A 16073-nucleotide genomic window follows, 5' to 3' on the forward strand; every position below is an offset into this window, starting at 1 on the left:
CTCCTGAAACCACAAACTAGCCACTGCTACTCCTTTATGTTTGCTAAAGCAGAAAGCCAGACCAGGAGAGCGTTTGCCTACAATATCTGGACCAGCCTGCAGCTGTACCCAAATCACCTGCAACGCCTGGACCTTCCTCCAAACTGGAGATTCTCCCATTTACTACCCACTGAGTCATCTGCAGAGCTTTTGAGAATGCCCAGAGGAATTACATCAGAATCTCCTATGCCAATGTGCAGCGGGGTTAAGAACCACTATTCTGGGTATACTGAGTCCCTAAGAGCTCCTGGAGTATTCAAACTGGTTCCCTAAGTGATTTTTTAAATAAAAGCTTGAAAACTATTGGCCTAGAGGGGGGAAAAAACAGGTTGTGTTTTACTGGAAGCCATTGGGTTGTGAATGAGAATACTTGGATTTTAGTTTTTCTTGGGCTCAATTTTCCTAGGCATAGTCTCCTTATCTGCTAATAAAAGATTTGTACTAGTTAAGGGGACATCTAAGTGTGGTTGTCATAATGGCAGCATCCACACCATCGGGGAACTTGCTAGAAATGTAGCCTTCTGGGCCCTTCCCTAGATGGGAGCCAAACACTGGTTTGATTGGTGGGGCCTTTAAGGAGACTCCGGATGGCTCTGGTGCCCGCTCAAGTGTGAGAACTTCTGGTCTAGTTGAAATGTACATACTCTATCTGCTCTGAAATTCTACAGTTCTGTCCCCTTTGGGGGAAAATCTCGATCACCACCATCCGAGAAGGGCTAAGAAGGGGTTTTTCAGCAAGCTGCCAGCTTTGATAAGAACTTTCAAGAACCCCTTTCAATAGTATAAAAGAAAACATTAAATGCTTGCTGATGAAAGGGCCCAACACAGTTGTGGGCATGGATAATGCTACCATGATTTCAACCAACACAGCATTTGTGAATGACAGGGCAGGGATGGGACTGCCCTGGATAGGAAGGACACCCAGACGGTCAGGCTGCTGCTGAGACGTTGCCTAACCCCCCAAATCATCCCAACCAGAAAAAGAGTCCTAACTCAGCTGGATGATGCAGGACACATGTAGCAAGGAGATACCACGTCAGCCTTTAAGGAGGACACACACTTGAAATTATGGACAACAGAGCTAGAAGAGTCCTCACCTGGTTTAACCTCATTTTACAGATGAAACTGAGATCCAAATAGGTGACATGACCTGCCCAATGTCCCAGCAATCAAACGGCAACAGGAATAGAAGTCTCCTGAGCATTTGAGGACTCTTCCTTCTCTCTCTCTGGGGTCTAGATAAACTTCTTTCCACTCTTCCTATTGTCAAAACTTGGCCATACTGTTTCACGCATATCCATCCCACCTGCTCACAGTTCTTCGATGGTCACCATGGAGATACGAACAAGATCATTAGTTCAAAATAACGTGTTAAGTGGGGGTGTCTGGGTGACTCAGTCAGTTAAGCGTCTCATTCAGCTCAGGTCATGATCTCATGGTTCGTGAGTTTGAGCCCCACATTGGGTTCCGTGCTGATAGCACATGAGCTTGTGTGGGATTCTCTCTCCTTCTGTCTCTGCCCCTCCCCTGCTCATGCTCTCCTCTCTCTCTCTCTCTCTCTCTCTCTAAGTAATAAAATAAACTTAAAAAACTAACACGGTAAGCGTGGACACAGCTCAACATATTCTTCCTTCTCTTGGAGTGGAACCTCATGGAGAGCACCATTTAACCTCACACTGGTGTCTTCCACCTACAAGCCACCATAGAGAGGTGCCTACAACCTTCTTCCCCTGCCTACTGTTTTCTAGGGCTACTTTCTCAAGTCCGGATGGACTCTTCTCTTGCCCCAGCCAAATGTGTCCAGGAAGACTGCAGCCTGTGAATGCTGGGCTCTCGGGCATTCATTATTTCTGCTGTAAGCAGAAGGGGCCGTGGTAACTGTTCTCTGCCCTGCTTGTCCCTCAGGTCCTGCTGGCACTGACCCCTGGCTCTGTGGTTGCCAAGATTCCAGAAACCTTAAGGATTAGACTTGACAACCAAAGGAAAGAAGGAAAAGGGAGGAGAACATTTACTGAGCACCAACTACCTGCTGGGGAAAGGTCTAGTGTACATGTGAAGACAGGGCAGACTTAAAAAGCTTGACAACTTGCCTAAGATCACATGGTCAGAGACAATGATCAGAACTGCTTCTGTCTGACTTCAAATCCACGTCCAAGGAGAAAGCGCACCACTCGGGCCAGTGCTTTCGAGCTCCTTTGAGCTAAGAGGGAGGTTGAGGTGACAACAGAGATAAGAAATCTGTTTGGCATAACATGTAACTAAGACCCACATTTTCACATAAAGGATAGATTTTTTTCCTTAGGATAGATTATTTTGAAGGTCAATATCGGTTTTTTAAATTAATTTTATTTTTAATTTTTTTACATGTATTTATTTTTGATGAGAGAGAGAGAGAGAGAGAGAGAGAGAGAGAAAACACAAGTGGAGGAGGGGCAGAGACAGAAGAAGACACAGAATCCAAAGCAGGCTCCAGGCTCTGAGCTGTCAGCACAGAGCCTGACACAGCCTCAAGCCCATGAACCGTGAGATCGTGACCTAAGCCGAAGTCTGTGCTTAACCGAATGAGCCACACAGGTGCCCCCGGTTTATAATTTTTCTTAAAAAAATATGCTTCCTGTATAATGTACAAAAAAATGTAAAGTATTATAATTATTCTTACCAACAAAACATATCAGTACTAATAAGGAGAAGCATTAAAAGAGATCAGATGAGAATAACAAAAATAGTGCGAAGCACATTGAAAAAGTTTAGCTAGGGGCCCAAGGTAACAGAAGCCATTTTAAGAGAAATGAATTCAGAGCAGATGAGTATCTGGTAATTCTGTTTTATGTGCAGTGTGGCTGGCCCTTTGGAGATTTGAGCCTGAGGTTTGTCCCCTGCCTGAGCTCCTTCAAAGGCACTGTGTTCCCCCCAGTCAGCCTCTGCAAAAATGACATATTTATATGTAACTACTAACAGACGCGAGTCGGTCTATAAGTTTTCATCATCTGTGGGTGGATAGCAGGAAGTAAATGGCTATAATCATTTTCGCCTCAAGGCTGCCTTCCTTATAAGAACCGTTTTATAGTTGTGGGACTTCCATTTATCAGATGTGAGGTAGCATAGCTTGGTTCAAATCACATTTTGTTCTGTTGGCCTGTCATGCAAGGAGTCAGCATAAAATCCCAAGCCACAGTGTTTCTTCTCCGGAGAAGGCCCTGGAGCTAGCCCAGTGATGCAAGTTCTACAGTGTATCATGCAGCCAAGACAAGCAAATAGGGGAAGAAGCATAGAAAGCCTTAGCTAAAAGCCGAAGGAGGGGAATTTTCTGACAGGAGGAAGGAGGAGGCCAGGACAGCTTTCAAGTCAGTAGGGATACCTTCGTCCCTAGTAAACAGCAAGGAAAGATTAGTGTAGTGTCTAATGTCCAAGATCCAGGGGGGCAGTGACCAGGAGGACACCGATCTAGGCAATGTCGGCACTGTGAAAATGGCCCCAAAGTGGAATGAGAACAAGGCCTAGGAGTAGAGGCCTTGGAAAGACATTACTTTTCCTAGTTGTCAGTTGGAACTAGGAACGTGCCCAGGGCAAGCACATGTCCTTGGATCCTGCCTGCTCCCATGTCAACTGTGGAGCCTTTCTATGGAGAGTGACAGTTTATCCCCAGGGCACTGCCCATGCAGGAATGGTGGTCATTTCGGGCGGACGAGCCAGTGTGTGCTGAGCTCGAAGAAGGGTGCAGAGTCACCACCCTGGCTAGTGTGCAGGGGAGGAGGGATTGGACCTGGAAGGGCTTGGTGGCCCCACTAGGAGGCTCCATAAGAAAGTGCTCGTTTCTGTTTGCAAATTTTCAAGTTACTCTGATGGTAAACACAAAGATTGACTGGCAAAAGTGAGGCCCCAGTCAGAGAAAGACATTGGGGCTCTAATGCAGGAGCCAGAGGACAGCCACAGAGGCCAGGTGTGGAGGCACTCAGAGGATGGTGATGCTTGTTATTGTATTTAAACATAATAATAGGGGCACCTGGGTGGCTCAGTCGGTTGAGCGTCTGACTTCGGTTCAGGTCATGATCTCGCGGTCTGTGAGTTTGAGCCCCATGTCAGGCCCTGTGCTGACAGCTCAGAGCCTGGAGCCTGTTTCAGATTCTGTGTCTCCCTCTTTCTCTGACCCTCCCCTGTTCACGCTCTCTCTCTCTGTCTCAAAAATAAATAAACGTTTAAAAAAAAAAAAAAAGAAAAACAGCTATTTTACACAACAAAGCGAAACAAAAAAAAAAAAAAACAAGAAGAGCATTGTTTTACACTTTTGCAAATCTCTTAAAAGTCTGACTTAATGGAACACAGAGCTGGATTTTCACACCTGCTTTTGCGTCATTTTGCTTCATTACATGAAGACAGTCTGGCCTCATGGAGGAGTATTTTAATATCCTTTAGAGATACTTGTGGATATTCTTTTTTTTTTTTTTTTTTTTTTTTTTTTTTTTTTTTTTAAATTTTTTTTTTCAACGTTTATTTATTTTTGGGACAGAGAGAGAGCATGAACGGGGGAGGGGCAGAGAGAGAGGGAGACACAGAATTGGAAGCAGGCTCCAGGCTCTGAGCCATCAGCCCAGAGCCCGACGCGGGGCTCGAACTCACGGACCGCGAGATCGTGACCTGGCTGAAGTCGGACGCTTAACCGACTGCGCCACCCAGGCGCCCCAGTTGTGGATATTCTTGATACTCAACAAGTGATCGTTTTTAAAAAATATTTATGTATTTTTGAGAGAAAGGAAGAGCACAAGGGAGGGAGGGACAGAGAAGGGGGAGGGACAGCGGATCTGAAGTGGGCTTTGCACCAACAGCTTGCTGATGGCAGCAAGCCCACTGCAGGGCTCCAACTTGTGAACTGTGACATCACGACCTGAGCCCAGGTCAAATGTTCAACCGACTGAGCCACCGAAGCACCCCAAAAAGTGACAGTTTCTTAAAGGTTAGTTGTAATACAGAATCTGAAACCGTACCAACGACCCCTTTCTGCTGTTACAGTGGTTGAGATTGCACTTGGAATGGATCTTATATCTACACGATATTTTGCAACATCCTGCATGGTCACTTAGAAAATATTGGTTTAAGGGCACCTGGGTGGCTGAGTTGGTTAAGCGCTTCACTTTGGCTCAGGTCGTGAGATCACGGTTTGTGAGTTTGAGCCCTGCATCAGGCTCTCTGCAGTCAGCATGGAGCCTGCTTTGGATTATCTGTCTCCCTCTCTCTCTCTCTGCGCCGCCCCCTTGCTCTCACTCTCTTTCTCAAAAATAAATAAACATTAAGAAGAAAAAGAAAATACTGGCTTAAATATTAATACATCTTTTCAAAATAGAAGATCAAAAAGTCCCATTCATCACACACACACACACACACACACACACACACACCTTATCAGAAAAATCTTTATGTATTGGGAAGCTGTCAAGCTCACCGTGCTATCTTTGATTCAGAAATCTGTGTCTCCAGCCCAGACCCCTCCACTGAGTTCCAGACTGACTTAACCAACTACCTACTTGCTGAGGCCCCTCAAACTCAGCATGACAAAAGTATACTTAGTCCTTCTCTCAAACCCAGTGCCATGCTATGTCCCTAGACAGGGAATCACAGTAGCAACTGGAGGCATAGATCTTTGAGAAGCCCTCTCCCTCACCACATCTGCTCCCACAAATCCATACCTAAGTCCTGTCAAGTTTACCTCATGATGTGCTATAGCCACATCTGTCCACAGGAAACCCCTAAGTGGACACAGATGGAAACTCTTAGGTACCATATCACAGACTTAGGAAAGGGAAAGTTGCCCCAAACTTAGCTCAGCAGAAGTTCAGGGCTCGGCACCTGACTTTAGGTTTAGGTGACATGGCTTATTGAGCAGCAGAATTCATTCCTTTTATGGCAGTATAAGATGCCCCTTCCATTTGGACCTGGTCTTGGGGCTGATCAGGACAAGTGTTTGGGTGCCAAGGACCTACTATGAAGGGCCAAGAGATGGGCTCTCAAATTCCCATTCCAATTCCTAGGACAGACGAGGGAAGAAAATATAGGTTCCTTCAAGAATAGGAGAACTGGTGGGGCACGTGGGTGGTTCAGTCAGTTAAGCATCCAACTTCTCCTCAGATCATGATGTCACAGTTTGTGAGTTCGAGCCCTTTGTTGGGTTCTGTGCTGACAGCTGGGAGCCTGGAGCCTGCTTCAGAATATGTGTCTCCCTCTCTCTCTGTCCCTCCCCCAATCATGCTCTCTCTCTCTCTCTCTCTCTCCCTCAAAAATAACTAAATATTGGGGCGCCTGGGTGGCGCAGTCAGTTAAGCGTCCGACTTCAGCCAGGTCACGATCTCGCGGTCCGTGAGTTCGAGCCCCGCGTCGGGCTCTGGGCTGATGGCTCGGAGCCTGGAGCCTGTTTCCGATTCTGTGTCTCCCTCTCTCTCTGCCCCTCCCCCGTTCATGCTCTGTCTCTCTCTGTCCCAAAAATAAATAAACGTTGAAAAAAAAAATAAAAAAAAAAATAAATAAATATTAAAGTAATAACAGTAAAAAAACAGAATAAGAAGACTGGTCTCTCTTGCCCACTACACAATAGATCCAGGGGTGATTTTCTGCCTTCTTCATCTGACTCCTGTTGTTAAACCTTATGAAACTAGAAGAGAATGTTCAAATAAAGGGGAGGAAAATGTTGAAATCTATATATCCCTATAGCGAAACTCTGAAGGCTTCCCAATTGTTGCATCTAGTCAACAATGTCATGCCGCCTCTTTTTGTGGCCAAAGGGAGCCAAGATGGCAAAGCTTTGAAATTAAGTGGAACTGACCCAAGACCACCCCCTTTGTACATCTGCTCAGATTCCTAAACCAGAGCAAATCCCACGACCTGAAGGTAACTGAACCAATCCTCGCCCGTAGACATGGAGTCAGAGCAAACCAGCTATATGTAAGAGGAATGAAATAAAAAACATGCATATTTTCTAAGTAAGAAATTTATTTGATCAAATGACAGTATATGAAGATATTTCAAACCAGAAGGCTCTATTCGGACAAAATGTAAATTGATTATAAAGTAAATGGCATCAATGTAAATGGCACCTAAAACAGAAAGAGCGAGTTTCCTATAAACGTGTCTGTATAAAGTATTAATAAAATCCTCGTGTACTTTAAAACTAGGTTGCAAGTATAACAGAATAACCTGTAAATAGTACTTAAAAGCAGGTTTTTAAAAGGACACAATATATCGTCACACACAAGGTATTTGGGGCTTCTATGAGAATCGAAGAAAGGCTGTCAGTGAGAAAACGTATCATAACTGGAGCAAAACTGAAGCTGTGACCACACTGCAACCTTGAGTTCTCTACACAGTATTCTATCCTTTCAGGTCCTCGGGAATTTGAATCGAACAGGTGAGAATTTCTAATCACTCTGGTTGGGAATCATGAGAAACAGAAATTGGGAAACCAGGGTTGGAAAAAAGGAAGGGAGGGGAAACCGAGGCATGGCAAGGTCAGAGGTTTCTGCAGAGAGGCTTTAGAAATGTCCAAAGAAATGGATAAAAGAAATAAATTACTGCGACCCCTTGAGGCTGCACTGTGGGGTCTGCAGGGAGGAGGGCACCGGGCAGGACGCGGGCATGCAGGGACTGACCTGCGTGCCGAGTGCTTGCTGGGCACTACCACACATGCACCGGCATCACAGTCTTCCCTGGAGGCTGAAGTCATTGCCTGGGTGCACCAGGGACAAGGCAGAATGTGTAGGTTACAACTCTCCCCGAAGACTTTTTCTGGCATCCAAGAAGCCCCGTCTTTGGGGCCATGACAGGACCCAGAAGGCAGGAATTAGCAGTTCCGAGTTATAAAATCAGAAAAGCTTCAGACGTGTGGAAGGAGAGCCAAACATGAAGAAGTTGGCATCTGCCAGTGCGTGCGATATTAGCAGCAAAGCACAAAGGTGTCCAATGACAAAAGGACAATTGAACTAGATACAGGGAGAAGTGGAAAAGATCTCAGAAAGCAACAGTTGGTAACTGACCATTATATAGCACCCATTATTACTAATTTAAGATACATAAACATCATTGAGTTTCTATCTAGTATCTCTGCTATTATTTTATAAATAGAAATATGAGGGCTTTCAAAACATTACAAATGACACATATATTCTGGTATAAATGTTACACTCCTGATTCATACAGTGGACTCGATGCTACAATTAAACATAGGAGATTTGGGGTTATATATAGAACAATTTTTACAGATCATTTTCTGAACCTTGGTCACACAGCTAAGTGGACACCAAAAAACACAGGAAGCATCTTAGTGGTGGTTTTGGCAGCAAACATGTTTTTTTGTCTATGTATTTATGCCTTATACAAAGATACGCTTGTTCACTTGTACAAATGAATTCAAAGTCATCCATAGGAGATCTTACACTTAAAACTGTTCTGTTTTCTTATCTTGCTTCTTTGCTATCAAGTCTATGTGGGAGGGCTCCTCAGTGGCTTGCATCTCCTTTTCCCCAAGTCTCACTGTCTTGAGAGGTGTGTATTTAAAAACAGTTTCATGTTTCCCATTCAGGCTAAGTGGCCCTTTTCAGATTCCTAAGCTTGAGATTACAATCTTTGTTTTCAATAACATGGATGTATGTGCACGCGCCCACATGGATTTTAATAAAAACAGCAAATGAATTCACATCATCTAATTTTTTCAGTGTGCCTTTAAAAATGTTTGTTCCCAGCTTCACAGGAAAAAACCTCTAAACACATGCAGGTTGATTATGAGAGATGACCCTTTCCAATGTCTGAGCTTGACCAAGTGAGATATACCTGAAGATGGGTCAGGCTAGGGAAACCCCAAGGTTCTGTGAATCCACAAGAACATTAAAAACACGGCCTCAGCAGGATCTAAAATTACTTTCTATTCAGGGAAGGATGTAATTTCTAATTACTCTATAGAGTGATTTTGTAAATGAGTCTTAGGCATGTATAAACTAAATGGTCTACATGACCTTACTCTAACAGTTAGAGGAAAGCAGTTCTAACGCCATTACATTATAGTTATCCACATATGTGATCTCGGGCACCGCAAAAAGACTTCACCCGAATGAATCTTTACAATCTTAAAGCCAAGGCTAAGTCGTTCATCTGTGCTTCTGTTCCCCAAAATAAATTCATAATGTAGAAAACTGACGAGGCCACTCTAATAGGAAAGTGAAATCAGCCTTTCTACTGTGATGTTAATAAATCAACATTTGATAAAGACGTTAGGAGCCAAATTCCCAGTCTGTGGAAATCTTCTTAGTGAGTGGCCGAGCATGTAAATTTAACTCCAGTGAAATTACTAAAACAATTAGCCTCAAAAAATGGATTTAGGAAAATGAGGTGACCCCAGACTAGCTTATCTACCTTCTCTAACAGAAATCACCTCTTGGCAAGAGATGTTGTTTTTGGCTCAGCTCACTTGAAAATAATTTCATTTGCAATTTTTCTAAGCTATTTAATATAACAGGGGACTCACTCAAGTTGGTTCTGGTGGATAAATAAAATCAACATGATGTATGACATAGCATAGCCAATCAATGGGCTTCACCCAACTGAGTGCCACAGTCACACTGCCCTGTTTGACCGATGATTTCAGCAAACTTCTCATCTCCCACCATAAACGCCACTGTTTCCTGAAACATGATTCTAGTAGAAAAGAGAGATCTGGAATCAAAGCCCTCACTGCAACATCTAGGTTGGGTGCCCGTTGCCTGGCTGATGGGGAACTGTCTGCCCCCAAAGCTGTGTTCACATTTGGAACCCTGGCACTGGGTATCTGGCAAACATTTTAAACAGACATCGATTGCTCTGGAGGAACAGTCTGAAACCTCAGAACACCGACCAAAGAATAAAAATTGCTCCTTCAATCACCTCACTCTGTAACATTTGCTTGGCCACTTGACTCCCTACCCTGAGAAAAGCATTCCCCACACCAGGGTGTGTGGGACAAGATGGCCCCAAATCACAGGTAAGTCGAGTTTGGCCATAGGTCAAACTGAGCTCAGAATCCTTCCATCTGCTATCTTTCCAGCTTTGGGTTTCAGACCCGATTATAAATAGCATGATATAAGTGTAATGTGCAAAGTCTGAAGAGTTTTGTTCATTATGAAGCTATCTACACAATGCTCAAATAAGTAAGGGGATCTAGTGGAGTGATGTGTCTGACTTGGGAGGGAGAAAAACAAAAACGAAACACATAAAAAACGCCAGTCAAATCACATCTTTCTTTAAAAATTTCCAGCTAAAAAATCAATTGAACAAGGCCTGAGAATCCCTGCTTTCTAATGCCATCTCAACCTCGGTTTCAAACTTATACTTTCGTTAAAACTATCAAATAGACAACCCCATTGCCACAGTGGAGAAAAAAACGTGAGGAAAATGAACCACAACTTGGAGAAAGTTAAGTGAAAAGGCATTTGCATTGACAGAGTGCTAAGTCAGAACAATAATATATCTAGAAAATACTGTGAAAATATATATCTCAAAATAGAACTAGGTTTAGTCAGAAGGCTCAGTAAAACAACTGCTTAAAAAGCTGATCAATAAAAAGGAGAGCGAAAATAACCTTTGCAGGTTTTGACCTTTCCTTACTTTCCTACCCACAGACCACCAGTGCTCAAGCAGAGTGATCAATGAGTCATGAAGAAGTGCTGGTATTTTTCAGGATCTCTTCAAGACAGTTTCCATCTTGGTAACTTGGCCCCGCTGTCTGATCAAGGCAACTGATGGATTTTGAATGTATTTGGAGACGCGGGCTCAAAGACCTCATCGTCATCTTCCACCCCTTCTTCTATTGGTTTCATCTTGGCAGAGCCCCGCTGGTGTGGGGATGGCACATCTGTCAAAGACACAGAGAGAAAAACCACTTAATGGACAGCCTGCCCTGATGTTGGTGTTATTATCTCCAAATGGAAAGTAAAATTTCTGGGAATCTATAGTTGGCACCGGGAATGCAACTTCTCTACAGATTGTATTTGCGATTCAATATTTCAATACAACAACGAGGTCAAGAAATGATTCTCAGTCATGAGAACACGCGTGGAATGGATTCCACTACACATGCTTGGATGATATGAGCTTCTCAAACACACGCAGTTTCCAGTGGGCTGCCCTAATGTCTGATCAGGACTCAGAATGCATGTTTCTGCATTAATATCATACATGGTGACTTGAGTTCCTCAAAAGCTGATATAACTCCTAATTTCCATAAAGAATAGTTCCATCCTGAAGCTATGGAAGCTAACACCATCTAGAGCACCACCTAAAACAACAGTTCTTGCTACCACCTTCCCAGTCACTTCCTGGACTGGGAGAGGGAGAGGAGGAAAGTAGATGAGAGGAGAGGGTGACAGGGACAGGGGAAGCAGATAGAAGAAAATACAATCTCAAGTAGCACATGGGGCAGGGGCATCCCTAAAGCCTTGTAGGATGCCCTTACATCAAAGGAGCTAAGTAACAAACGACTCAGGAGTGCCTAGGTGGCTCAGTCAGTTAAGCATCCGACTTCAGCTCCCGTGGTGATCTCGAGGTCCATGAGTTCGAGCCCTGCGCCCAGTTCTGTGCTGACAACTCAAAGCCTGGAGCCTGTTTCAGATTCTTTCTCTCTCTGTCTGCCCCTCCCCCACTCACGACCTGTCTCTCTCTCTCTCAAAATAAATATATATATAAAAAAACAATAGTCAGTCCCTCATTTGTCCATGCATTTGTCAAATGTTCATTGAGGATTTACCACATAAGAGACTCTATGATTGATGCAGAAAAAAATACGGTTTCAGAGTAAGAGTAGAAGTTACTACAAATAGGTACATAGACTTATCAAGGTGCTTAATGGACAACTCCCAGGACAGCATAAACTCCCTTCCACAGTTTCCAAATTCAATGTCAGGATTTGTTGCGTCAGGGTCTCATCGGCCCCACCCACACTCGTGTGGCCCTCTTGCTGTCCTCTAACGGGATGGAATGGATGGAACGGTATTCTGTCAATTAACCAATGCTGAACTCTGGCGGGCTGTGAGGTTGATAATGGAAGAACAATGGGTGAAACCTGACTTTCCAAATAGCTGGTATAGAGCAAGGGAGGATAATGGAAACTTGCTAAAACAGGAAGAACTGCTGTAAGAAATTTATCAAGATCAGCTGTTAATCCCTGGCAAGAGTCAGCAGCAGACAATAGGGCTGAGGGGGAGGGGAGGGGCCAGCAGAGCCACACAGCACAGGGGCAGGCAGCATGCATAGTGGTCAAGGCCCAAGGATCAGAAAACACGTCTGGGTTCAAAGCTCTGCTCTGCTCCTTCCTAGATGTGTGACCTGCACTCCATTACTAAGCCTCTCTAGGCCTCAGTTTCCACTATCCGTAGGAGGGGATATTCCCAGGACCTGCCTCATGGCGTTGTTGGGGGATGAAACAAAATAATCATGTGATGTGCTCAGCACGGTGCTGGGCACACAGAGAATGCCACTGGATGTTTATTATTAACTGCATAGTCCCAGTCATGCACTGGGGAGATGCCACTCCCAACAGCCACATCATCCAACATAAAAAAGATATTAATTACACTGGGCTGGACTTTGGTTTGGCTAATGTGTTTGTTGGACACACATGGAAACTTCATTTTCAAGCATTTACAGTCAATTAAAATACTAAGTTTTCTGAGCACCTAGCTCAGTCAGTAGAGTGTACGACTCTTGATCTCACGGTTGTGGATTTAAGCCCCACGTTGGGTGTGGAGATTATTTAAAAATAAAATCTTTAAAAATAATAAAAATATGGAGTCTTTTGAAAGACAACTGCTGACATACACTGTAGAAAATAAGCCTCTATTAAAATGTTCCAGAACACAACTCTGTCATAGAGCAAGCCCGGCAGAATCTCCCAGGCAAGCTCTTTTTATCCTTTTTCATGCAGAGGACAACACAACCACCAAACATGAGCTTTAAATGGCATGTATACTCAGATGGCAATGAATGTCTGAGCTTCAAGTGTGAGCTTGGGCAAGTTACTTCACTTCTCGGTCCCTCAATTTCCCCATCTGTACAATAGGAATAATGCTATTAATCTACTTCATATGGTTGTTAAGAGGACTAAATGGCTTAATATAGTATATTAACTTGTATAGTATATATACAAGCAATAGTAATAGTAATATAGTATTTTAACTTGTATATAACAACTTGTATAGTTCTTACATCAGTGCCTGGGATGTAATAATCACTTTGTCCATTTGTAAGTCAATAAAATGAGTGATTAATATGGTCTTTGGAGGAGAATGGCCTAAGGTAATTAGAAAACTTGCTAAAATTCATTATTGACTCTAGGAATGGCAAATGAAAAGAAGTGGCTCTTGTACTCAAATAGGGGTTTGTGTTTCTCAATCTAAACTGTCCCGAGGGCAGTAAAATTGTCTTAAAAAAACTGGCCATGGCCTTCATCGTATGTCTAGCTTTAAGTAATGATCAAGCCTCATAAAACATTAGCTCAGGCTGAGTTTCCACAATCAGATCAAAACTCTCAGAGCAGGGGTGCCTGGGTGGCTTAGTTGGTTAAGCATCTAACTCCTGATTTCTGCTCAGATCATGATCTCATGATTCTTGAGTTTGACCACTGTGATGGGCTCTGTGCTGATAGCACGGAGCTATTTGGGATTCTTTCTCCATCTTTCTCTGCCCCTCTCCCACTCCCAATGTCTCTGTCTCTCCCAAATAAATAAACTTAAGAAAAATTTTAAAAAGATAGAAACCAATACTTCTTTAAAAAATTTTTTTTAAACATTTATTCATTTTTGAGAGAGAGAGAAAGAGCACGAGTGGGGTAGGGGTAGAGAGAGAGGGAGACAGTATCTGAAGCAGGCTCCAGGCTCTGAGCCGTCAGCACAGAGCCCGACACGGGGCTCGAACTCAAAAACACAACATCATGACCTGAGCCCAAGTCGGATGCTCAACTGACTGAGCCGCCCAGGTGCCCCATTTAATTAAAACAAAAAAAATTTTTTTAACAAGAAACCAAGACTTCTGATTGGTACTACTCCCATAATAAGGCAGCTTCTTCCTACGGTCTCATTCTTGTCACTCTTTCTCTCTCTCTCAAAATAAATAAATAAACTTAAAAAACCTCTCAGAACAAACAGCAAGATGGCACATCTAAGAGTATTAACCAAATCAATAATGTAGAGCATGCGAATGTAACTGTATAACACACATAACAGAAACACACCCCGTGTGTTTTGACTAGGGAAGTAGGATTAATTGATCTGGTTTTTAAGCCCATCTATCAAACCAGGGGTGACATCCTATAGCATCCTGTGGCTGCTATCTACATGTGGGCCAAAATGTTCTCTGCCCTCTCAGCTCCATCACCAACCGGTGCATTTTCCTACTGAGAGAGAATAAAGAGGGGACCCAACACAACTGGAAATGACCTGGTGAAAACCTTCTGAGAACTTTCAACTTCTCTGTGAAAGACTTTATTTGGTCCCCACTACATTTGCCTCAGCCAAGGAAGAGCTGGGGTGCTTACTACATAGCATTAAAAAGACAGTAATGCCGGAGTCACCCACAGTCCTGGGGTGACACTGAAATGTGTCCAAGTCGGGCCTCCTTCCCCTTCCAGTCCAAGCTCTGGCAAACTCTCTGCTCCCCAAATCCAACCCACCCTTTCCATGTTCTCCTCTTGCTCTTCTCCCTACCTGGAATGGCCTCTTCACTTCCATCCCTACCTGTCAAATTCCTATCCATCCCTCACGATCAAGGTCAGACCCCACCTCCTTCCTCTGGAGTCTTCTGTAATTCCTTGTGTGGGGAGACTCTATTATCTAGAGACCCACAGCCCTTCCACATTCTGTATTTCTTTGTGATCACAAGTACGTGCCTCTATCCCTTACTGTAAAACAAGCATGTTGAGGGCTGTAGACGTCTTCCCTCCTGCAGAAGTACCCCACACATAGCCAGGTCCTTGATGATTACTTAGTACAGGAGAATAATTACTTAGGACGTGAAACTCCACATGGGGCCTTCAGAAGGCTGATCCTGAGGATGAGGGAAAGATACACGGCCATCACCTTTAATGATTGATGGGTCAATTTTCCACTACACCAGTGGGGAACCACCAGCATTCCTCAAGCGCAGACTGGTCTCCTGCTACAGTAAAACCACACTATGAATGACTATATTCTGTGTCAGGATCGCTGAGGCAAATCATTTTCATATCATTGACTCAACAACAGTGCTTATAGCCCAGGTTATAGCACGTGCTTATAGCATGGGCAACAGTGTATATAGCTTGATTCGACAGTGCTCACAGCACAGGCAAGAGCACCATCCCCTCAGGTAAACGTCAATAGGCTTGGTGTTATCATCACCTGCCACAGAGTTTTCATACAATCAGCAAAAAGAGCCCCTGAGTGATGACAAGGCACTAGAGGCTGGGTTAAATGTTAGGGAAATAAAAATGGATCGGTTGGGATCTCTGACTCGATATTATTTTATTTCTCAGGAACTCAGTGCGCTTTTCAGAGCAATTCATGCTCACCACATCCATGCTATTTTTCTACTTTATACTCAAAAGGGAAAGCGAAGACAACCCGGACAGCCCGAGAAAGAAGAGTGGGGAGGCTGCTGTGGATGAACACCTTCCTCACCAGCAAGTGAACCCCTCGGCACAATCAGATTCTGGCAGGATAAACCAGGTGGCCCTAACAGCCCTGCTCACATTCTTTTCACAGGATACTTGATAGACTCTCATTTCAGGCTTGGTGGCTGGGTTGGCGCCCACAAGCCCCTCTGGTCCCAGCACCGACCACGGTGCCCTGGCGCTCTCCCATCACCAGCAGGTGCCTGGGAAGGCAACAGGAATTCAGCCTGCCTTGTAGCTGCTGCAGGCTACCAGGTGCCAGCCGGACGCCTGAACCCTCAATAGGAATCAGGGTCGCAGAGAGAGTGCCCATGCTTTGTCCCAACCCCAGTTAGCCTGAGCCTCCTGTACCACTGAGGGCCAAGGGTGATGTTCACCCGGT

General features: G+C 44.2%; 1 protein-coding gene across 3 annotated transcripts in view; it reads right to left on the minus strand.

Annotated features, from left to right (window-relative positions):
• Nucleotides 1–6999: 6999 nt before the first annotated feature.
• POPDC1 (popeye domain cAMP effector 1) overlaps nt 7000–16073 on the minus strand; it is a 37942-nt gene continuing 28868 nt past the window's right edge. For all 3 annotated transcript variants that reach the window (XM_086707510.1, XM_086707508.1, XM_086707509.1), the window contains exon 8: nt 7000–10903. In XM_086707510.1, coding sequence (XP_086563636.1) covers nt 10779–10903 — 125 coding nt within the window. In that variant the 3' untranslated portion in view covers nt 7000–10778. The remainder of the gene's footprint in view (nt 10904–16073) is intronic.

This window comes from Puma concolor, chromosome B2 (genome assembly GCF_028749965.1).
Source record: "Puma concolor isolate L17-30 chromosome B2, mPumCon1.1.hap2, whole genome shotgun sequence".
In the NCBI taxonomy this organism is placed as follows: Eukaryota; Metazoa; Chordata; class Mammalia; order Carnivora; family Felidae; genus Puma; species Puma concolor.